The 25,333-nt window shown below is 40.9% G+C and overlaps 1 protein-coding gene across 1 annotated transcript in view; it reads right to left on the bottom strand.

The window, feature by feature from the left end:
• Positions 1-25,333, bottom strand: part of MYO3B (myosin IIIB) — a 397,478-nt gene that overhangs the window by 259,362 nt on the left and 112,783 nt on the right. Inside the window, exon 8 of the mRNA XM_046659858.1 lies at positions 12,701-12,766. Within this exon, the coding sequence (XP_046515814.1) occupies positions 12,701-12,766 (66 nt within the window). The remainder of the gene's footprint in view (positions 1-12,700; positions 12,767-25,333) is intronic.

The following is a 25,333-nucleotide window of genomic DNA, read 5'->3' as shown; positions in this document are numbered from 1 at the left end:
TAATATTACGTTTGTGGTTAGGAGAGATTGTCCAAAGATCATGAATCCTAACATCCAACTTATAGCCAGGTCCATCATAGACTATGCATAATTTTGTGGATATCACCTCCTTTCTAGAATTCTTGGTTGTTCAAAAGGAACTCATGTTTACTGAGCCCCTGCCATGTGACAGGAATTGTGCCAGGTATTGGGGATACAAAGCAAGAAAGATATATTCTCTGGGAGTATCAGAAAAGATACTCACAATTTGAGTGGGGAGACAAGATACACAAACAAATAATTTCAGGATGGCTGGACCTTCTCCCCTTTCCCCTCCTTGTTATGAAGGACTGTAAAATACACCAAGCTGACATGAAAGCATGAGGGAAAGGGCCTCTGAGTCTTCCTTGGGGAGTTAGGGGAAATCCCACTTATTCAATTTTGCTAGAATGTGCAGGCAGTATGTAGGAGAGAATATTATTGCATAGACAGACAGAGTCCAGATCCTGAATGACCCTATGTTTTAAAGAGGCTGGCACAGCCTATAAGCAGTGAGGAGCAATAGCATGATTGTGAGTAGGGCATGACTTGATCAGTTTGGGGTTTCAGAAAGATCATGCTGACTGTTTTATGGAGGAAGGTTTGCAATGACTGTAGTTGTAGAACCAGGGAGAGTAACTGGAAGCTGTTACTCTAGTTGCAGCACCGAGCTGAATCATCACCAAGGAATAACAGAGACCCATATGATGGAATATTCCAGGCACTCAAAAGAACCTAGATAACAAAACTACCACCCTAAGTCGGGAGCAGATTGGGGAAACCACATATCTTAGGATACCTAGTGCTCCCACTTCTAGAGCTTCTGGGTGCTTTGGTCCCAAACATCAAGGGAGGCAGAAGACTATGTCCAAACATTCCTTACTTATATGGGTATAGGTAGGGAAAAAGAAAGAGCACCTGGTATTTCAACAGCCTGGTCACACATGGCACCATGGGGGGACTGACAGGGGAAACTGGAGGAGGTATCCGAGCATTAGACTTCATATCTCGAGGTGGAGGAGGGTGAAAGGGTGGCCACTGACATTCTGCCTCAAAACCATAAATATAGTATTATTCAGCCATAAAAAGCTATAAAGTACTGATACACACTACAATATGAATTAACCTCAAGAATATTATGCTAAGTGAAAGGAGTCAAACACAAAAGGTCACCTATTATGATTCCATTTATATGAAATATCCAGAATAGGTAAATCAATAGAGGGAGAATAGGCAGAAAGCAGATTAGTGTTTGCCAGGGGCTGGAGGGGAGGAGGGAATAGGAAGTAATTGCACAATAGGTATAGGGCTTCCTTTGGGATGATTAAAATGTTTTGGAACTAGATAGAAGTGGTAGTTACATAACACTGTGAATATACTGAATGCCAATGAATTGGTCACTTTATGGCAAATATTATGTTTTGTGAATTTTACCTCAATTAAACACACACACTCACACATACACCGCAGCATCATGAACCTCAGAAGAGATACTGGACGATGTTGCAGACCTGAGTTTCAATCCTGGCTCTGCCGGTTTCTAGCAGGTCTAGCTATGAGACTTCAGGCTGTTACTTAACTTCTAAGAAGCTCAGCTTCCCATCTGAATAGTAACCTGCCTCATATGGCAGCCATGAGGAGTCACTGAAATAATGCACGTAAAGTGCATTTCACTGTGTCTGACACATAACAAGCTTTAAATAAATCCTAATGTTAATATTATTATCTGTACTCCTCACACAGACAACCCCAAATTTATTCAACTACTTTTATTTTAACTCTCAGGTATCTTTTAGGCTACACTTGATTTAGTTGAGCGTTAAGTTTTCTTTGCTTTCCTTGGTGACGTGAGTTTTGCCATGAACAAAGATTTTCACACAGCAGAGAACCTGGTCACAATTAAGAAAAGTGAACTCTAGGTTCACAAATGTATAAGTTACAGTTGCCTCAGTTCAGGCTCATAGCAAATATCACTAAGTGATCACGATCCCTCATCCTAGATGCAGCCTCAGCTCCTTCTAACACAGCATTTCAGGACAGGGATCAGGTGGTCAGTGCTGAGATACAAGGTGCCACCAATTTGCTATTTCTTTCTACTGTAATTTGTCCCTCTCAGAGAGGCACATGTGACCAAGAAATTTTAGTGAAGAATGTTTATTTTGTTCTTGAAGTCCTCGATAAAGACCAGATCATTGACAATTACAAAAATATCCCTCTTTTACTATTGGGCAGTAGGCTTGGGAGGATGAATTTAATATAAACCCTTAAGATTGGAGACTTATTTAACTAAAAAGAAAAAAGAAAGAGAGGAAAGAAGGAAGGAAGGAGGGAGGGACGGAGAGGGAAGAAGGGAAGGAAGAAAGGGAAGGAAGGAAGGAGAGAAGGAAGCAAGGAAAGAAAATACACTGCGGCTTTATGGTATAATACTAACACTTGACATTGTCATGATGCTGTACTGTATTCAAAGGATGTTACATTCAATCTGACCGGGAGACACATGGCCATTGCTATCCTCACCCACAGCTTAGGAAGCAGCGGCTTGGAGGTATCAAATGACTGCAGGTCATGTAACCACCAAGTCACAAGCTGTATTAGTTTCCTAGAGCTGCTGTGACAAAGTACCACAAACTGAGTGGCTTAAACGACACATATTTATTGTCTCGCAGTTCTGGAGGCTAGAAGTCTGACTTTAGGGCTCAAGATTGGTAGGGCCATGCTCCCTCTGAAGGTGCTAGGGAAGGATATGTTCCAGGCCTCTCTGCTAGCTTCTGGTAGTTCCTTGGCTTGCAGGAGCATAACTTCAGTCTTCACATGACGTTCTCTGTGTGTGCGTCTGTGTCCCAATTTCCCCTTTTTATAAAGATACCAGTTACACTGGATTAGGGGTCCACCCTACCACAGTACAACCTTATCTGAACTAATTACGTCTGCAATGGCCCTATTTTCAAATAAGGTCACATTCTGAAATACTGAGGTTAGGACTTCAATATACGAAGTTTTAGGGGACACAGTTCAACCCATAACATGGGATGATCAAAGCCAGGCTTTTTACACATGTGTGAGGAGCCTTACTTGAGCCTAAGTGTTTAAGCTTTGGGTCTCCCTTAAAGGCAAGAATTCCATTATTCACTAAAATATAGCCTTTCAAATAAAATTCTTCTTTCAAAAAAACATTCAACAGTCCTTCACATCAAAAATCAATTACGGGGTTTTGTCCCCTACTCACTAACCTGATATGACAGCTATATCATGCATCTGATGACCTTAGAAGGTTCCAAATTAAAATACTGGGAGGTCAACGGAAGCTGCACACACACCCAAAAGAAGAAGGAGGACCAGAAGAATTTATGATGATTCATTATATTTAAAATAACTGTTATAAATTTTGAATCCATTAAAAAAAAAAGCCCTTTCCTCATTAGTGCTAAAGGGCTATGTCTGTTATTTTTATCCCTGCCAGAAATCATCAGTGGGCTGGAAGAATGTAGTACTGGTGACACAGCCTTCATTTACATTTTTAATTAAAATTCTTACTGACCCAGATCCCGATTTTCTTCTGTACCAGAGCCTACGGAAACTCCACAGTGCAAACTACAGTGGCCGAGGAATGAAGGAGCAGGCAGGAAGCTGGAGGCTTAGTATTGAACCAGAAGAACATCACAGCTCCTGGGAGAAGACCCAGGAGGGGTGTCGACCTGGCCACCCCATGCTCCCACCTTGTCCTTATTTTCCCCATCTCTCCCAGGCCACAGATCAACCTTGGTGAGGATCATGACCACCTCTCCTCAAGATTCACTTCTGCCGTGACTCATCACTCCATGGGCCCCATGGTTCTCCTTCCTGACTCTCACATCTCTTTTGATGGCATCACTATTGTTAGTTATAATATTCATCTTTATCACTCGCATTTGTTGACCTCTTAGTTTGTATCTCACCTAATTCTTCCAACATTCTATAAAGTAGCCCGATTGCAGACTACTACCTGTCTATAAGCTCTCCACTCTACTTAGGAATAGAGCCCTGGTACTGACCTGGGCCCATGGCTGCCCTGTCAGAAAACTACATTTCTTAGCTTCCTTTAGTGAAGTGCGGCCATGTGATTAGGTTGTAGCTAAGCCTATGTAGTATGAAACTGCTAGAAAGTAAGAAAACTTTCATTTTTCTCTCCTTCCATTTGCCTGCAATAAACATGCAAATGTTGGAGCTACAGCAGCCATCTTGGCCCATGAGGTGCCCTTGGGCCCTTGTACTTAATGCGGCAGCACAAGGACAGGAGCCTGGGCGGCTGCCATGTGTCCTGCCAGACCAGCAGTACATATGTGGCCTAACTCCAAGTCTACCTTACCTGAGAAGAAAATAAAAGTCTACCTCATTTAAGTAGCAGTTATTTGGGATTTTCTATCACAGCTGACTTGATCTTAATCCCAAGTGGTTATTACATAAGTATTAGTTCTCCCATTTTACAGACGAGGAAACTGAGGCTCAGTAAGTTTAAATAATTAGTTCAAGGTCAAAAACCTAAGTGGCAGTGCCAGAATAAAACCTGACTTCACATCCTGTATTCTTAATCTGTCCAACACATACAGTCATGAACTGCATGTTTGGTCAACAATGAACCACATACATGATGGTGGTCCCATAAGATTAGTACCACATAGCCTAGGTGTATAGTAGGCTAAACCATCTAGGTAGGGGTATGTACAATTTGTGGTGTTCGCACAATGACAAAATCACCTATCAATGCATTTCTCAGAACATAGCCCACTGTTAAGTGACACATCACTGTATTTTCTAAAAAGACTCTTTCCCATGCTGTAAACACTGGAGTCATGTTTAACTCTTCCCTCTCTGTAGCACCTGTCTTCTCCCATAGTCAGCTGCCAAGCAGTGTAAGTCTGTCTGCCTCCTACAGTCCTGGCATCCACTCCCTGTCCCACTGCTCCTTCCCCATGGAGAAACCTGCAGCTGGCTGACAGCAGAGTGAGAGGCACTCAGCCTGGACAAGGTGTGTCCTGGGATCGGTGGGAAAGGTAGGGCTGCCTGTGGAGCGAAGTGAAGGTACTCTAGGCGTTGCTTCTGTTTTGACTCCTACTGAAGTTGATTCTCTCAGGTCAAGTTTGGGGGCGTAGTGCTATTGCTGTGGAGAAGGGAGGGGAGGAGAGAGAGAGAGGGAATGGCTTGAGCTGTGGAAGTCAGTGAGTTGAGGTCTAAATAAAGAGAATGTGGACAGCAGATTGAAATATTCCAGAGGTGTCAAGGATGAGGTCATTGACACTTTTTCTTCCAAACGAAAGGTCTCACATATTTATTACTGAACCTACTAGTGCAGAAGCATAGAAACAAAGAGAAAAATAGCTTTCCCAATAAAACATGTCCAACTGTCCAGATAGTGGTGATGTTTTCAGCTTGATATGGTAAGACGCTAGTGACCTTTATACAGCATAAATATGTGTGCCACCTCATCTGCAATTCCTTATAGACCCAGCTTGGTTCTTCTCTAATGTCTCCTTTTGGAGTTGTACCTGATTTTATTACTGATTTTCAGCCAAATCCACGGGGGAATGGGATGATTCTGCTTTTGTTTTTGCGCATACCACAATGGCAGAGAAAAGGAGAGAGAGCTAGTAACATTGCCAAAAAGCAGTTTCAGGATAGTGGTATGGACCAAGTACAAAGGGTAATAAAAATAGTTACTGCCGGCTGAGCATGAACTCTGAAGCAAGTCTTCTGGGGTTCAAATCCCAGCTCCACCACTTATTAGCTGTGGTCTTAGAACTCTTGGCATCTTTCTACCTCAATTTCTGTAAAATGGAGATAATATTAGAACTACCTCAAATAATTATGAGGTTTAAGTGAATATATGACATGTAGACAACAGAGCCTGGCATGAGTTAGTTACATATGTTAGTTATTATTATTATTTGTCAGGTTCCACATACACATTATATAATTTAATCCTTACAGTCACCCTATGAGGCAGATATTCTCAGCCCCAATTTGAGAAATGAGAACCAAGGGTCAGAGAGGTTAAATATCTTCCTTCGGGTTGCACCACTAGAAAGTGACACAGCTGAATGCACATACTGCTCTTCCATGGCTGCCTCTTCTTGAGATAAGCCAAGTAAGCAGCACTCTGGGGAGGAGCAGAGGTGGACAGACTGTGGGTGGATGCATGAGTCACGCCCCGACCTCCCCACCCCACAACCTCCACACATCGTGTGCAGGGACACAAACAGGGCAGAGCTCAGACAGCACAGGAGAGGTTTACACCACTTCTCTTTACTTCAACCACAGATTCTTTGTGATTTACATTATGAAATTCAAGTATGATTTTTAAGAAAAAGAAGAAAGAAAAGCCCATATGAGGTAAATGGTACAGATATCATTTAGACTAACCCTATTTAAAAGTCACCTAACATAATGTGCCACAAGCACTAATATGAAATCTATGACATATGCTACAGATCTGGTTTCTCACAAGATCTAAAACCGGCATTTGATGGGAAATAAACAGAATACACTGACTAGAGTCTGGATTACCCACTTTACTATGCCTTTGGCTTATTTTGGATGAGGCTAAACCCCTCACTGCCCCAGTTCGTAGGACAACAGTAGATTCCAGGTACATGTGGACACTGCACCATGTTCCAAACTTCAAGTCACACTGAGCCACTTCTTGATTCACACCATGAGAAAATCAGATTTTATCGGCTGAGTTTATAAGCGGGGTATAACTGAGGTCACACTGGGCCCTTGGTGTCCTTAAATGATCCATTAGGTAATCTAAATTAGACACCCTTCAGAGAGCTAGCTCTATTTGTTCTTCTCATGTAAGGAAAAAAATCCCCAATTTTTCAAAATGAGGAAGAAGCTGGGTTGCATTTATAAGTATATTGATCAATATATGTTAAGAGGGGAAAGTAGAATTTGGTTGGGAGTTTTTAAATTAGAATTTTATTTTTTAAATTTTGAGCTTCTCCATGAGTTTTTATTAATTCACTAACTCCCTGTAGCCCAAGAGATGCTAATTAATTCAAGAAGCCATAATAGCTAATCACTGGCTAAATAAATCTAAAATGGAGAGAGTCTGTCACTGGAGATGATGAGGATTTTAGGCTGGTTAATTTTAAAACTACAGATGAGAGGCAGGCTCCGAGGAGTGGAATTTGCTTGCTCCTTTGTTGGGAAACATTTACATTTCTAAGGGAAACCTTTATCTGTAAAGATGCCTCCCTCTCTGTACCAGGAAGAAGAAGAGAGATGACCTTGTCCCTAGAAACTCTTAATGGGGAAGGCCAGAACTTGGGTTGGTTGCTGTCTGGCAATCTCATGTAACTGATTTAGGGTGGTGGCTTCTGACCTTTACTTAATCCGATTTGATTCTTGTCTAAAAGTCATGGGATCATCCAATGACCAGACCCCACCTGCACTGATACCACTTTAACTTTTTTCCATGTTCTTTCCTTTGCCTTGTAAAGAGATGACTCACATACCCATGCCTTATAAAATTAGCCCTAACCCTCAACTCGGGGCAGCAGCAGCAGCCCTGACTGCCCGTGGGTCCTGTCCCCATGGCAGCAGCAGCAGCAGCTCCCCATGCCAGCAGCAGCTCTGACTGCCCATGGGTCCTGTCCCCATGGCAGCAGTAGCGGGGGCAGCAGCAGCAGCAGCTCTGACTGCCCATGGGCCCTGTCCCCATGCTATTCCACACTATTCTCTAAATAAAAGAGCACTACTACCAGATCTTGAGAGTTCAAGAAATCTTTCTTTCGACTCCTCGGCTCACTGACCCCGCATCAGAGATACCGGCAGCTCATTTTAATTAAAATTATCAATTTGTGAAGTAACGTAAATAAAGGTTGTTGTATCCTGCTACTCCAGGAAGTATTAACCCTTTGCATGGCCACCTGAGAATCCAACAGGACTTAAAAAGCCAAGAATATCTGTGGGACTTAACCAATCACTGATTTAAGATATTCATCATTCCAAGTATGTCGTTCATTGACATTATAAAGCCACGTGGAATTAAGCTGCCTTGAAACACAAAATAGAGAACGGTGAACAGCTGAGAATTGTTGCCTTGAAGGGAATATAATCAATGTCAAGGAAACAACCACCCCAAAATAGTTTCCTTTATAAACATTCAGGCCTAGAGAAAAGCATATGTTCCAAGTCTGAGTTTCAATTTTTAAGGAATAAATTGATGCAAATGCCCATCAGTTTTAGCGGTTTTGTAGCTTAGAGTGATCTCACCTTGTTAACATTCAGGTACAAATGCTTACAGCCCTGTGAATGTCATTTGGAAGGATAGGAAACGCTGCCTCCATTTTTCATGACTAAATGGCAGGGCTTGGCCACGATGCTCACTTGGAAACAGATACACTTGCACTCTTAGCTGCCAAGCCAGCCAACCCAGGAAAACAGTGTGTGTTCAGGCAACCACGTAGTTAAGTCATCAAGTCCAAAGCTGGAGCAGCCATGATGCTCTTGGGAGATTTGTCCTTGACCAAGAGAAATCCATCTTTATTGTCTCCATAATCAGCTCAAGAGCCATTGAATATGAAGTCTTAAATCCAATTCCTAATAAAACTCTAAAAGTTTTAGAGGCAAAATGAAAAAGCATAGTTCATAGATACCTTTTGGCTAATGGTTGGGGAAGTATTTTTGAATTTTAGTCCAAAGACCTGAAATTAGTTTGAATTTAAAAAAAGAAGTGACATCCATTAGGATGAAGGTAAAGTTGACAATGGAAAATTATTGTTATCTTATCAAAAGGCTGCTTCTGAATGCAGCCTCCTGACAAAACAGAAGTCTGGCTGAAACTTGAACCAGATATACTTGTTATGCAAATAGCTTTAGCCATAGGGGAAAGGGCTGATAATGAAATCACTACAAAGCCAACCACACATTACAGAGGTGACACAAAAACAGCAGGCAGGTCTTAGCATATGGATAAAAAGCAGTGAAGAATTTATGTGAGCATCATGTTTAATTTATCATAACTAAGCTGTCAGGAGTCATGCTTTGACAAATGCATAACTAACAAATATAAATGAATCAATTATCACTAACGACCAAAGGTTCAGAACCAAACAGGCTGATCTTTCTTTTCTTTTTTTTAATCCCAAAACAGGTTTACTAAGAGGATTTCAGACCTTCTTAAAATCTCTCCTACTGTCTCCAAATTAAGAAGCCTGGAAACAAATCTGGAAAACACTAAACTACATCCTGGCACTCACGTTCTCCCTCCTCTCGCCCCCTCCCCAAACACACGTGCACACTGTCCCCTGTCTACCCAGCTATAATCACTAGGCTGCAGCCAGGCCAATCTGTTCAGACTACTGCAGCAATCAATGAGAAGCCATACAGGTCCTTTGGTGAGTGGTGACCATCATGAACCAGGAAAGACTGAAATTATTGAATTGACTCTGCTATGGTTCAGCAGTCAAATAGGGACCGGATATTAAAGATATTAAAGCTGTTAACAATTTTCTAGCTCTGTTCACTCTTTAGAGAGAATCACTTTAGTTTACTTTAATATAATGCACCATGGCTTACTACAATGAGAACTGAAGCAATTATCTGGATAACTCAGGCTAAAAACACTTTTCCTGAAATTACCAGATAATCATCTTCCCCACCCCAGTCCCACCAATAATGAAAAGCTTATAATCTGAAGGTCTTAATCCTCTATACTTCCTCCCTTTCTCTTCCAATATGAGCAAGGTAAATATAAAAGCAAACCAAAGCTCTTCCTTTAAATAGCATTTCTAACCCAGTGAATGTCATTGTTTATATTTAATTAGAGATTTGAATAAATAGAATGAACTAGTAAAGTCAAACTGCATTTGGCAGGCTGAGCCTAAGGTAAGCAGGTTCATCTACGAAAGCAAAGGATATTATTTGGGAATAGTGGGCAGGTTTCTACCTAAAGATATAAAATACAATAATTAATCCCTTATCTTGAGAGTTATATTCCTAAAAATCTTGTAGAAGGAGAATTCATGGTTGAGGAATCTAACATGTTAAGGGAAAAATAGGATTAGGGGCATCATGTTTAATTTATCATAACTAAGCAGTCAGGAGTCATGCTTCGACAAATGCATAACTAACACATATAAATGAATGTTTCCTGAGGTCAGGAAAGAATCTATGAACACTTATATAATATTTTCACTAATAAAACCAATAAGGACAATTCATTAAATAAAGCAAAAATTGATATTTTTCCATATCTTAAATTAGTAATAAACAGATGATTACTGAATTTCTATTTACCTTCCTTAGTTCATTAGAATCTTTTCAGACTCTCTCTCCCCTGCAATTTCAACAAGATGTTTTCGCTTTGCTCCTGATAGTATACATACCAAAGGCATTGTTTCCTATGTTTAATCCTCCATTCTGGTATCAAGACCTTTCTAATCTAAATTATCTCAGAATGAGTACATCTAGAATTCTCAGAGTTGGGGAAAACATAAGGAGATTTAAATGGGCATATAGAAGGATTTGCCATAAGGAAAAATCAATGGTAGGGAGAGATTTCTATAGTGTGGGTAACCCTAAAGTCTCAACCCCATTATCAATTATGTATCTTTATTCCCAAATCCATCCAAGCAATGCTGTTCTTGGTTTAAGAACACAAATATATTAAAAAAAACATACATAAGTCAAACTTTGGTGAGTCAAGTCACATTTTAGAGGCATCATAAGAGCTTGGTATAGGAAGGCATATTTGTGAATATGTAATGAGTTTTTCTAGGCCAACAGCTTAGAGAAGGTCAATCAAGGACATCTGTGTGCAGCAGTGGAATGAAAACGAAAACTCTTTGGATGAGGCCTTTGCCAGCAAAATCACTGGAACCTTAGCTCCTGGATTTCTCTCCCTGGGGTGATCTGAAATGTGTGCCCAGCCACCAGGGTGTCTTCAGCTCTCTAGTTGTCTCCACCTCCTTTGGCTCCCAAATATCAGGAAGTAGCTCTTCCTCTACTCTTATGTGAGCATCATCTCTCCTGCGGTATCTGTTGTTCTTCTCAACAGTGCCCATTACCACCCTCAACATGTGGCTGCTTCTGCATTCTGCAGTCATCACAAACATCAGGGTGGGGCAGGAGGGGCAAGGAAATGTCCTCCCCCTGCTCCATCCCCCAGCCTTGAACTGGATGGTCACATTCCAATAAGGCCTTCCTTGGTAGAGTTCTTGGAGTTCTTTACCACTCCTCTCTCCTGAGGAAAATGGCACAAATCCAGGAAGGATTGGATAAGCAAACAATTTTAGGGACCTTGAACTATGATGCATTTGAAATGAAAATGAAATACAAGTTCACAGCTCTTTATACAAAACCCTTGGGGCCAACTATGTTTTGGAATTCAGAATTTTATCAAATTCTAGAAAACTAAAGCAGTGCATTTACTGTATGTTATGTAACATCCCCAGCAGGATCTGGGGCAGCACACTGTAATCAAACACATTAATATATCTGCAGCAATTCATATGAATATTCATACTGAGTGAGATAAATAATGACTATAAATAGCCTCACTTCAGTTTAAATCATGTGTTGCCACCAAATCAGTTCATATAAGGTCAGGGATTGCAGCTAAATGACTCAAGTACAAAAAACTTTCATTTTTCTAGAGCTCTTTGGATTTTGGAATTGTGGATAAGGGACTGTTGGTCTGTATTGTGACTAACTACAGAAGATGATCCAGAGACCCAGTTTGCGGCACTGCCCTGCCTCTTTGTGGAAGCTAAGTCTGCGCATAGGCATAAGTTAGAGAAATTTGTGTTGACCCTTCCCTATTTCTTGTTTATCAGCTATTTTGGTCACTTCTTTTCTCCTCCCATGACCTCTGAACACCTTGTTTGACATACTAGACACTGAGGGCTCCTCTTCCAGCTCCTGTGCCTGGATATGGCTTGTAATGCCTGGTCTAGATTCCTGCCCCTACAGTTCACCAGGCCCCTAGCTTAGGGTCACATAGTCCCCTCTAGCATACTGAGCATCTTCCCCAGATTTGGGAACAAGGGCCACGTCAAAAGTTCATGTTCCCAGCACTGAGTCACCCTGCTGGTGTTGTTGTTGGGTTCTGCTCCTGTCTTAGTCCATTCAGTCTTGCCTAGTTCCCAGTAATATGGCTCCCATCAGGTACATCACCCACCAGTTGGGTTTCATCTTGTTCTCCATACCTTGAGCCCTGGCTGAGATGCCTCAGGCCTGAGATCCTACTTTGCCTCCTCAATCATGTTGGGAACTGGAGCCCTGCTCCCAAACCACAGGTCCTAGAGCAAAGCCCAACTTCCAAGCTGCAAAACCTCTGTTGAAGGCTGCCACCTTCTGTCTCCTCTCTGGTCCCAGTGTGGGCATCAGGTTTTTAGATGTTGAGTCTCCACCCTTATTAAATAAGACACATTAGCAATATCTGCGCCTGGACAGAGCATATTCTCAGATAAATGAGACCCATATGATCAGGAGGACTGATTATAGCCAAGAGTCAAATGGAACTCCTTATTTTTCAAATCCTGCAGAGGCATCTTCTATCATTTACTGGAACTAATTCTGTGTCATACGTGCTAGAAGGCATAACAATTTCTAATGCCAAGTAAATTCCACAGCTTGGACTTCTCCAATCACTGTCCAAGGCCTTGCTAGATAAGCAATTTTCAGTGGAAGAAATACTCACTGTGAAATAAAGTGGTTGAATTCTTCACACCATTTTTCTGGGTAAAGTAAAGTAGGTGGAGGATTTCTGAAAAACAAAAGCAATTTTTTTCTTACAAAAAAAGTGTTCATTTAAAGGCAAAATATCAACTTGTCTTTACTGAAATCATTCTAAATAGCTCTGATAAAATTTACCCTGTTTCTTCCCTGGGTGGGAGTCATTCATTAGCGGTAAATTATAAAGTGACAGTCTCTATTCATTTAGTACTTCATTTTCATTGACTGAAAGGTTACTATGTCTACAGCTTTCTGCAGGACCTATGAGGGTTACACAGATCAGAAACATTCCTCAGGGAGCAGACACTCTAATGAGGGGAAAGGCAAGCACACAAACCACTATAACTGAGAGTTTTAGTGTCATATGAAAGCTATAAACCTAGTACTAGGGGCTTTAGAGAAATACACTTTTAATTTTACAGGATTTTCAGATCATTATGCTATAATTTGAATTAATTATGTGATGCATTTTAAAGTATACTCATAAATTCATCAGTCACATTTTTAACTATATCCTACATGTTGACTTCTACAACAGGCACTGGAGAAAGCAAAACAGCTAAGACAATGTTCCAGACCTCAAGAGGTTCCTGGGTAGAGAGGGGGACAGAGATTTAACAAAACTAATTATTGGAGATCCAAGAGAACTAGAGAACTGCAGAAAGACTGTGGTAACCAGACAACTTCCTGGTGAGAAGGCAGGAAAAAGGGGAAGGAGCCTGAATTTGACTATTTACCCAAAGATATTCAATTTTAAAACAGAAGTGACATTACTTTTAATTGATAAGATTTTTTTTCTAGCCATAAATGGAAATAGAGGCTTGTAGGCAACGGAGTTCAGTAAATGAGGAAAGTTACATTTTGGCACACCTGATTTATGACTGTAAATCTTTTTTTTTTTCCCCAAACAATCCAGCCTCCCAAGGGTACTTTCTTTCTTTTTTTTTTTTTTTTTAAAGATTGGTACCTGGGCTAAAAACTGTTGCCAATCTTTTTTTTTTTTTCTGCTTTATCTCCCCAAACCCCCCCTGTACACAGCTGTATGTCTTAGTTGCAGGTCCTTCCAGTTGTGGGATGCCGCCTCAACAAGGCCTGACGAGCAGTGCCATGTCCATGCCCAGGATCCGAACCCCGGGCCGCCGCAGCAGAGCGCACAAACTTAACCACTTAGCCACGGAGCCGGCCCCTTATGACTGTAAATCTTAAACCCATTATAAGTGATCTTTGTTTTCACCTGGGTTCTGACTGCTTCCTAAAGCTACAGATAGTTCAGCTTCAATAGGTAGAAGAGCAGCAGCAAGAATGACCAGAAGTAAAATTGTATCAGATAATGTGATTACAGGTTGCCTCTCAATACCCATTCTCTGCACAAGTTTTCTTCTAGCACAATGCTGCCATATAAAGACTACATTTTCCTCAGTTCCATATAAGTTAGATATGGCCATGTGACTGAGTTCTGGCCCATCATATGTAAGCAAAATTGTTCTATGGTGTTTCCAGAAAGCCTTCTTAAAAGAGAGGAGACAGAACATCTTTCTTCTTCCCCCTTTCTGCTTTCTTGAGTAGGGATGTGATGGCTGGAGCTTGAGCAGTCATTTTGGACATGAGGTGAACTTGAAAATGAAAGCTATGAGCTAAGTAGGGCAAAGAAGATAGAAAGGAAATTGGATTCATAATGATATTCATGATGACACGGCAAAGCTGCCATACTAGCTCTAGGCTGCTTCCCCCTAGTGTTCCTTAACAGATGAGAGAAATAAACTTCCATCTTCTTTAAGCATGTTCTATGTAATTAATCCTAATTTAGCTGGTAATATTTCAGAGTATTATCCTATCACACGATTAGAACTCAATTTGATAAGTGATAATAATAGAAGCACAAGCACAAAGATGTGTGGGAGCACAATTAAGGGGCAACTTACCCAATCTGGGGAGTTCAGAAGACTTTATAAAGAAGATGAGCTTGAGCTGGTCCCTGAAGATTAGGTTGGATTTTTCAAGATAGAAAAGGAGAGACAAGCCATTTCAGGCTTAGGAAACAACATGTACCAAGTCACAGAGTGTAAAAAAGTATGGTAGATTCAAAGAACACAAGTAATTGTTTGAAGCCAGACTATAAGATTCTTTTGGGTCTGGAGAGAGAGCAGGAAGGAAGGACGAGGAGGGAGGGAAGAAAGATAGGAAAGGAACTACATGATTCCCTTGTTCGGCATAAGAATTTAATTATCTTTCAGATCTTCTGATTCAAAGACCCAAAGGAAAATTATCTGTGTACCCAGCTAGGAAAAAGGTTGCCCTTTAGTTATTTTAGAGGCTGCCTCTTTATCTCATTCATTCCATTCAACAATATTTGCCTTCATCTTTCCCTTGCATTTTTTAACTAATAAAAGTACCAGCACATAACTTCTGCTTCAACGCTAGTTTGGTTGGCCTGTTCTTACTGGCCCAGCTCTCTGAGGTTGTACATCCATATATCCTCCCAGCTCAACTCTGAGGGCCTTAGTGCAGCATCTCCTGGTAAGCAGATTATCTTAGGTCATCTCTACAGCCCTTTCCAGGACTTGAACTTTCCTTGCTCTTTTCAGGTTTTCTGTTCTCACTGAGGTCAGTTCCACAGAGAAGAGCTACTTAAACAATCTATTATCTAATAGACTTAATTTACCCCCAAAGTAGTTAACCATGACAAAAAAGTCACTTGTAGACAGACTGAAGAGACTTGATTAAAACAACCCCAGTAGGCTTGACACTAGCCAGCTGAGCATGGAGGGACAGCCCTCTGTCACAATTAGAGGATGACTTGGCAAGGTTCCACAGGAGAAATGGATGACAAATGTCCACTCTCTTGTAGAGAACACTGTACTTTGCAGTTTTCAGCCTATTTCTAAGCAGGAACTATGGGCAGGGGCAACCACTTCTGTGTTGCCCTGAACTTCTACAGCAGGGGACAGAGGAGAGGAGCAGCAGATCACCACTGGCCCAGGCCACCACCAATCCATGGTGGCCTCACATGAACCCCACACAAGGAAACATTTCTTTGAAGCATGGCACCATAGGAATTTGGTTTTAGAGAAGCTCGTTTGACCACAAAGTAGATGCCCTACCTTTTTGGGAGTCCATCCTCCTTACTTAGGTTCAGTAAATTGAGAGCTTGTGAAAGATTATTACCTGTGTACAATGAAAACTAAAAGGAATTTGAAAACTTTACAGTATTTTGTTTGCACTGGCAATATAAATTCTAGTTCTCTCATTATTTAGGAAAAGCATCAAATTGTAACAATGGTAACTTTTTGGCTCCTCTCAACACTACAAATGCAAGCTGTAACCCTGCTCAGAGGGTCTCTCTCTAAAAGGAGATGGGATGCTTCATATTCAATATGATGGGAGAGTCAGTGCATAGCTGTGATTCAGAGACAGGCAGGCATCACTCCCTTATGGGTATGGATGCTGAGCACCTGCAGGATATATGGATGGTAAGTGGCTGGAAGGCCCATGAATCTGAATAACAAGCTCTCATTTGGATAATGCTTATGAACATACCAAGGCAGTATAGAAAATAGATTAGTCAGTGAATGAAAATGACTGTATTAGATTTGAGTTTTGCCTGCCTGGATTTTATTCCTCTGCTTTGGACCCCAAATTCAATTTCTATAAATATCTCCTGCCCACAGATAGCATTATGCCTACATGAGGCTAGGAGCAAGGGGTGATAGTGAAGCGGCCTGAACCTATTATATGCCCATTTTTGACATCATAATCCTGGGTGCAGCAAATATGATGGAGATAAAGTTAACCTTCTTCCCTCAAAGCCTCTGTGGAACAAAATGATTTGCTGAACAGTCAAACTGAATTCATTTTAGTTCCTGAAATAGAGAAGCAGCTGACTGGACCAAGGTGAGCACCTGGCCTCAGAACAGCCAATCCTAATTTAATTTGGTGACCATGGCAGGACTCAAAACGATAAGCTGGGTCAATCTGATTCTCTTTATAAGGTTTTTCTTTTCACCTTGAACTGAAAAAATCAAGAGAATGAGGCAGTTTAGTAATGGGAGCTGAAGCTGTGAGATCCATAATGACAAGGCAGACGGGAGAGGCCACAGAGCACAATGTGCAAGCTGAAGTTTTAGGAAGCAGATACTACAAGTAGGCAGAAAACCAGCAAATGAGGCAAAAATAGGCCAGGTAGAGGAGAAAGGAAGAAATATGCCACAAGACCCGAGACTCTGTGATGGCAGACCATATAGGTGATTCTACTCTTCCTTTCATGAGTGCTTCTCCCTCTGGTGCACCTAGAACATTATTGGCCCCAGCACTCTGTCCTTAGCCCTATTGTCTTCCCATTCTACACATTCACTGAGGGCTCACTATATGTTGATGGCTTCCTAATCTGTATCTCCTGCCTCAGTTTCTCCTCTGCCTTTTGGCTGATGCATCTAACTACTTACTAGATTGTCCCAGTTTGATTTCCCAGGAGCACCTTAAAGTCAGCATGTTCAAAACCAAACTCATCTTCCTCCCCTAAAGCTGCATCCACCTGATTATTGAAGTCAGAAACATGGGTTCTATCCTCTCCATTAACCCCACATCCAATCAGAGAAGGCAGAATAATGGCTCCACTAAAGAAGTCCACATTCTAATTCCCAGAACCTATGAACATGCTATCTCCCATAGCAAAAGGGACTCTGTTGATGTGATTAAGGTTAAGGACCTGAAGATGGAAGATTACCTTGGGTTATCTGGATGGGCCTGATTTAATTGTTAATCCTTTAAAGCAGAAGAGGGAGACAGAGAAAGAAGGGGCAGGAGAGATTCCAAGTGTGAAAAGGACTACACTCACCATTGCTGGCTTTGAAAACAGGGGAAGGGAGCCACAAGCCAAGGAATGCAGGTAGCCTCCAGAAGATGGGAACAGGCCTCAGCTGATACCCAGCAAGGAAATGAGGACCTCACTTCTACAAATGCAAGGAAGTGAATTCTGCTAATAACCTCAATGAGCAGGGAAACCAATTCTCCCCTAGAGCCTCCAGAAGGGGGTGCAGCCCTGCTGACACCCTGATTTCTAGCTCAGTGAGATCCACGTCAGATTTCTAATCTACAGAACTGTAAGATAATAAGTCTGTGCTGCTTTAAATTGCTAAATTTGTGGTAATTTGTTATGACAGTGATAGAAAACTAATATATCAAACACCAAGTCCTATTAAGTCCTAAATTCCTTTCTCATCAACCCATTCCCTCTCTCACCTCCTAGTTCAGTCACTTATCATCTCATACTCAAACTACTCTAGTAGCCTCATTTTTCTCCCTCCCTCTAGCCTCATCTCTCTCTAATCCATCTTGCACTTGGCAGCTAGAATTTCTTTATAACATACAAATCTGACCTTGTGATTTCCTTGCTCAAAATTCTTCAATAGATCCACACACTGCTAGCCAGATAACATCTCAACCCCTTGGCGTGATGTACAAGTGGCCTTGCCTGCCCATCTACCCAATCTCATCTCAAACCACTTTCTCATGTTCACCTGATGCTGCAGTACTGTATTGCATAGTACTTACAGCTCCTAAAGCAGGTCCTATTCTTTCGTGCTTCAGGCCTTTGCACATGGCATATCTCCAGTTTAGAGTGTTCTCCCCAGTTTGTCCACCTGGCAATGCTTCATGTGTATCTTCATGCGTATCTTCAGTGCCCAGCACGGCAGCATTCAGTAAAGTTTTGCCAAGTGACTACATGAATGAATGCACGCAAATATACATATATTTTAGGTAAGCAAAGAAATTAAGCCAGGACAAAATATGACACGGTCTCCAAAGTAGCATAAAATTAGACAAATATGGGACAGCTCCTTTGGATATGAGCAAATTCTGACTAAATTCTGCACAGCAAGCAGGGTTTGAGGAAAAAAGGAGTCCCCTTAAGTGGTAACTTGAATCAGATATGACAATATAAGCCTCATTCCCTTACTTTTTACGTCCAAATGCCCCCAGGTTCCTGAATATATCTGACCAAAATGAGTGAATAGTTCATGATTTTAAACCTCATTGTGGACATTATCTGATATCAGGACCATTATATACACATACACGGTCGCTTGGAGCTAGAAGAGGATCAATTCCAATAACCATCACATGTTGAGTGCTTACTACCACCAAGCCCCATGCCAAGTGCTTCACATATAGGTCAACAGAACATCACAACAATCCTGTGAAATAGAAATTATTATTCTAGTTTCACAGGTGGGGAAATGAGCTTAAAAGAAGAAATTTTCTTAGAAACATCCAACAAAAAGTGAGAGAGTCAGGTTCAAAACTCAGGTATTTCTGTCTCCAACATCCATTTGTCTCACTGTTTTCTGTACTTATCTCATATAAAGAGTCCATTACTTTGGAAGATGAATTAAGAGAACGTATATGCCAAAAATGACAGAAAACCAATTAGCAAGCAACACCTCGAGAAGGTGCAAAATGAAGTTCTCAAACTTTAAAGCACGCTCACCAAAGAGATGCTGAGTAAAAGATTTCTCAATGAGCTTGAGTTAATTAAGAAAGCTTCCTAAAAGTCGTGAATTTTGAGGCAGGTCCTAAAGAGAGGACAAGAAACCAGTCGGTGAGAGGAGGTGGGTGTTAGGGGAGCAGTGGGGGAACATACAGAGGAAGATATAAAGACTGAGGTATAATAATTAATAATCATTAACATATAATTAAATAAACACTTAGGAGTGCGTTCAGAAGGTATTCTATTTATTTACCCATAAAATCAATAAGGCAAGATATTTGAGCACAATTAACTGTTCTGAGACTATTAACTACAGCAACAGGGCTCCCATCCTGATGATGCTTGGTAGACGCATTAATGACGTTGAATGGTTGTGTGCCTGTGTCTCGTCCCTCAGTATCACCACCTAGCCTGAGCCAAAGTTGCTTTTCTCTCTAAGCCATATCTTACCTGTTCAAAACTAATTATTTAAAAAATTTAAATATTTATTTGTAATACATGACTCCATCTGAATGCAAAAAATTTCCTGATATAGGAACATAGAAAAGTAAAAAGCAAAATTCCTCTTCACTACCATCCCTAGTCTCAGTCTCTTCTCCACATCAGTATGGCTTGTACTCTCTCAGACCTTTTCATATGCATTTTAAAATATTTGCTATAAATATATGTTATATACTGTTTTGCTGTGCTATAAGTATATAATAAATACAATATAAATTTTATATGTTAGTTTTTATAATATATTTATAGTTGGAAACAGTAGAAATGGGATTATACACTACACATAAGTGTCCTAGTACTTACTTTTTCCATTTAAAAACATTGCTTAAAGATCACCCCATGTTGGGGCTGGCCTGGTGGCACAGCAGTTAAGTTCACACGTTCCGCTTCTCGGCGGCCCGGGGTTCACTGGTTCAGATCCCAGGTGCAGACACGGCACTGCCTGGCAAAAGCCATGTTGTGGTAGGCGTCCCACGTATAAAATAGAGGAAGATGGGCATGGATGTCAGCTCTGGGCCAGTCTTCCTCAGCAAAAAGAGGAGGATTGGCAGTAGTTAGCTCAGGGCAAATCTTCATCAAAAAAAAAAAAAAGATCACCCCATGTCAAGTTCATACCTGAATAGTATTCCACAATGTGGGCATACTATAGTTTGTTTAGCCATTCACACATTGGTAGATATTCAGGTTGTTTCTATTTTTTTCACTATTAGACATAAGGCTGAAATGGCTTACACATACCACATGTCTATGTGATTTCTAACTTTTAAAAAGTTTCTCAGAGCCAGCCCCATGGCATAGTGGTTAAGTTTGGCAGCCCAGGTTTGCAGGTGCAGATCCTGGGTGCAGACCTACACCACTTGTGAGCCATGCTGTGGCAGCAGTGACCCACATATAAAATGGAGGAAGACTGACACAGATATTAGCTCAGGGCTAATCTTCTTCAAGCAAAAAAAAAAAAAAAGAGAGAAAGAAGGGTAGATAAAATCTGTTACCAAGCCTTCCCCACCAAAAAAAAAAAAAAAAAAAAAAGGTGTCTTAGGCGGCAAATACCTCTTGTCAGTGAACACTTAGGACCCTACCACATTACTGAAATTCAGAGAGAACAGGCACTGATTGCCTCATCTTCTCAAGGTGGCCCAGCGAACAATTTCAGAGCAGAGGAGAAGGCCATCATCCAATGGCCCACAGAGTTGTGAAGAGTGCCCACTGGCTCACCCCTCCATCGTACACACTGTGAATGGTAACACTGAGTTGTTCAACTCCACCAGTGTAAGGCTTTGAACACTGCTGCTGGGTTCCCTTCTGCCACTTGCAAGAATCTGCTACTTGCTTCCAATTGTGGGTATTTCTGGGTAATTACCTTGACATATAGGGCACAAATATTTATTCAAAATACACATAGGCTATAATTCGGCTAAAGGAGAATCATTTGAAAAGATTAAATAATTGAAAATATTTCTTTAAAATCAGAAAATAGATGATATGAAACTGACACAGAAATCAGAATCACAATATTATACACTGCACCCTTACTAAATGTGAAAGATAGGCCCAGACTGGAAAAGACATCCATGCTAAATGCTAAATCCACCATAAAAGCATCTCCCAATCAGACTCAATCCTTTGAAGCAGAGAAAAAGGTTTGCAAGGAGAACACGAGATGGGGAGGTGTCTAGAAGGAAGCAAATCAGAGGAGGAAAAAAATACGTTTTTCTTTTATCCTTTAAGTTCTTGACTGGGACCTCTGTAACAAAGGACAGATTAACAAGAGAAAAGATACAAATTTATTTAATATAAGTTTTATGTGAGATGGGAGCTTCACAAGGAAATGAAGACCTGAAGAAATTATTAAACTTGAGTGTTTTTATGCTAGGTTTGATGAATAGTGGAGAGCTGTGGGAAGATGTGCTAGGACAAAGGGTATGAACTAAGTGTAGTAAACTGGGGGGAACTTAGCAAGGCCTGTTCATTCGGATTCCTTTCTGTGTCCCTTTGTATTAGGAGATAAGGATGCTTCTTTCCTCTGAGTACAGGGAGGGCATCTCTCACAAGAGGGTTTTATGACCTGCTTCAGGGGAAGGTCAGAAAGTCCTTTCTGCACAAGCCATTTCTCAAATTCCTTCAGCTTGAAATACTCAATATGCCAAGGTCCCATATTTGGGGGTAGTGTGCCTTGAACTGCATCAGAAAAACAAAACGAACCTGTCATATCTCAGCCTTAGATCACCATTGTCTAAGAAAGTAGAGGTTTTATGATTAATACCTATGATAATTTACTCCATAATTACTGAAGAAATTACTAAAAGCACCGAGGAGAAAAGCAATGATTTATACTGAAATTTCAAGCTTGTTGATTCCTTTGATTCTGCTGTTGTATTCTTAATACCTTAATTCGATCCTGTCCCTTAAATAACACAATTTGCAACGTTAAGCTATAGTTATTTAAATGTAAAGTTACCACATCAAATAAGTCATAATAAACTCATTCTTAACCATTCACCATCAGTAAGTGACAAGATGTTCACTTCCTCTGGCTTTTTAGCCCAGCAAGAATCTGTTTCAAAGGTCATCTCAGAATCTCAAGGTTATTTTATGTTCTCCATGTCAGGTGTTATTATCCCAGGCCTATGCTTGAGTTGGGGGTGTGTCATGGAGCTTTGTTAATCCTTGGCCACTACCCTACCATTTCTAACGTTCACAAAAGGCATGAGTCACATTTTTTCACTCTCTCTAAAGCACATTGGGGTACCTTTCCCTCTGCTGTACCGTCCTTATGCAAACACATAAGCAACTCAGCCATGCATGCAGAGTACAGGAGAAAGTCAAGGATAATAGAAGGTACTATGTCAACAGAGATGATGGAGGGAATGACTGGTATGTAGCTCACTGTGTGAGCCAATGTGGTCATTGACTGACATTTGTTCTTCAATTTCCTCCAATAAGAACTCAGCAATACCATCAAATCGAACTGTTAATGTCCAATGTGTCAGGGGAGTAGAACTTGCTCAAGGGCTGGCTAATCACCCCCTTCCACAGAGTGGAAGCCCCAGGTCTATTCTTTTCCATACACAGTTTTAAGTTTCTTAATTCATGATTTTAAACAGGTATGTTTCAGATAGATCATATTGTTTTCCCATTATCAAAGACTGGACTGTTTATGTGGGTTCTGGGGGACTGCACTTTTTGAAAGTCATCATTATGGTGTGTCTAAGCATTTTGGAGATACAGAATCACTCCCCAATTAGGTTAGTATTTTAGGAAAGAAACAGCTTTATATGTGGTGGGATGAAAGTCACGGTGATGTAGTAGTGGGCCAAGGGATAGGCAAAGTCATGGCTTGACATGCTGTGCTTTCCAAGAGCATTGCTTTTTCTGGTGGTAAGTTATTTAAAAGCATTTATATGAAATCATTGGGAGTCGGGGAGGGGGAGACAATAAAAAGCAGGACTTCTCCCTGCCTAGGTTCTGAACTAATTGAGGAAAAAGATAAAGTAACCCACAGATTGGGTCAAAACCAACACCTTTATTACTGATAATGCTGAATGTGGCTTTGATCTGTGGGGAGTGGGCTTTCTAAAACTGAAACAGAGTTAGACAGACTTATTTGGTTAGTCTTGGGTCCAGGACTAGACTACCACAGGCCCCTCACTCAGGGGCAGAGTCTCGACCACTGAGCTGACTGCAGGCTGAGAACAATCACCCAGGGCAGGCTGACTCCCAAGAGAAAGGAGACGGGAAGGACTTGGGCTATGCACAGTGCCCCCCTGACCTCACCATTCCCATAGATCTGATCTAATGAGAAGATGGAAACCATATGAGTAATTTGCACAGGGAAAATATAATATAAATAATTATTAACTTGCAGAACATACAACAGAGAAAGGAAAGTCTCTTCAATAAACGGTGTTGGGAAAACTGGACAGCCACACGTAAAAGAATGAAAGTAGACCATTATCTTGCACCATACACAAAAATTAACTCAAAATGGATTAAAGATTTGAATGTAAGACCTGAAACCATAAAACTCCTATAAGAAAACATAGGCAGGACACTCTTTGACATTGGTCTTAGCAACATCTTTTCGAATACCATGTCTACTTGGGTAAGGGAAACAAAAGAAAAAGTTAACAAATGGGACTACATCAGACTAAAAAGTTTCTGCAAAGCAAAGGAAAGCATGAACAAAATGGAAAGACAATCCATCAACTGGGATAAAATATTTGCAAATCATTTATCAGACAAGGGGCTGATCTCCAAAATATATAAAGAACTCATACAATTCAACAAGAAAAAAAAAAAATGATCAAAAACCAGGCAGAGGAAATGAACAGACATTTTTCCAAGGAAGATATACAGATGGCCAAAAGACACATGAAAAAATGCACAACATCACTAATTATTAGGAAAATGCAAATCAAAACTACAATTAGGTATCACCTTATATCAGTGAGAGTGGCTAGAATTACCAAGACAAAAACAACAAATGTTGGAGAGGATGTGGAGAAAAGAGAACACTCATACACTGTTGGTGGGAAAGCAAACTGGTGCAGTCACTATGGAAAACAGTATGGAGATGTCTCAAAAAATTAAAATTAGAAATACCATACAATCCAGCTATCCCACTACTGGCTATTTATCCAAAGAACTTGAAATCAATGATCCAAAGAGATTCATGCACCCCAATGTTCACTGCAGCACAATTCACAATAGCCAGGATGTGGAAACAATCCAAGTGCCCTTCTACAGATGAATGGCTAAAGAAGATGTGGTATTTATATACAATGGAATACTACTCATCCATAAAAAAGACAAAACCATCCCATTTGCAACAACATGGATGGACCTGGAGGGTGTGATAATAAGCAAAATAAGCCAGACAGAGAAAGACAAATATTGCATGATTTCACTCACATGTGGAAGATAACAAATACATGGATAAAGAGAACAGATTAATGGTTACGAGAGGGGAAGGGGGCTGGGGGTAGGCGAAAGGGACAAAGGGGCACATATGTATAGTGATGGATAAAAACTGGACTACTGGGGGTGAGCACAATAAAGTGTATTCAGGAATTCATAAAGAATAATGTATACCCGAAATTACACAATGTTATAAACCACTATAATCCCAACAAAATAACTTAAAAACAAAAAGAATTATTAACTTGCATTAGGGGATTAGATACTGAAGAGTAAAGAACTCTAAAAAAACAGAGGAAGAGCAGATCTTGAAAGCGGTCACTACCTCTAGCTGTGACAGAAAAGAAGGAAACAAATTTGAAAGAGTCTCTGCTCCCAAACCCAAGACTGAGAGGTAGACCTCATTGGAAAGGATGTGACTACGGCTCACAGGTAGTGGAGAAATTCTCTGAGGTGAAAGAGGTCAGGGTTGACAAACAGGAAACTACCTGTCAGGGTGCCTTTGAGACTCACTGGGAATTGGGTGCTGGTAAAACTCGCTGCAGGGTGAGTATTACTGAGTGTCCCAAATGCCACTGGTAGCCCAAGGCCACAGGAACAAAAGGAAAAAGCACACTGAAACCAGAAAGAGGGTCCTTTCCTTCTGCAGTGGCCTTCCAGTGCCCTCTACTGACAAAGCTTAATACCTGCCAC

Source organism: Equus quagga, chromosome 4 (assembly GCF_021613505.1).
Source record: "Equus quagga isolate Etosha38 chromosome 4, UCLA_HA_Equagga_1.0, whole genome shotgun sequence".
Taxonomy (NCBI): Eukaryota; Metazoa; Chordata; class Mammalia; order Perissodactyla; family Equidae; genus Equus; species Equus quagga.
Note: the sequence above shows the minus strand (reverse complement) of the source record. Positions and strands in the feature narration are given on the sequence as shown.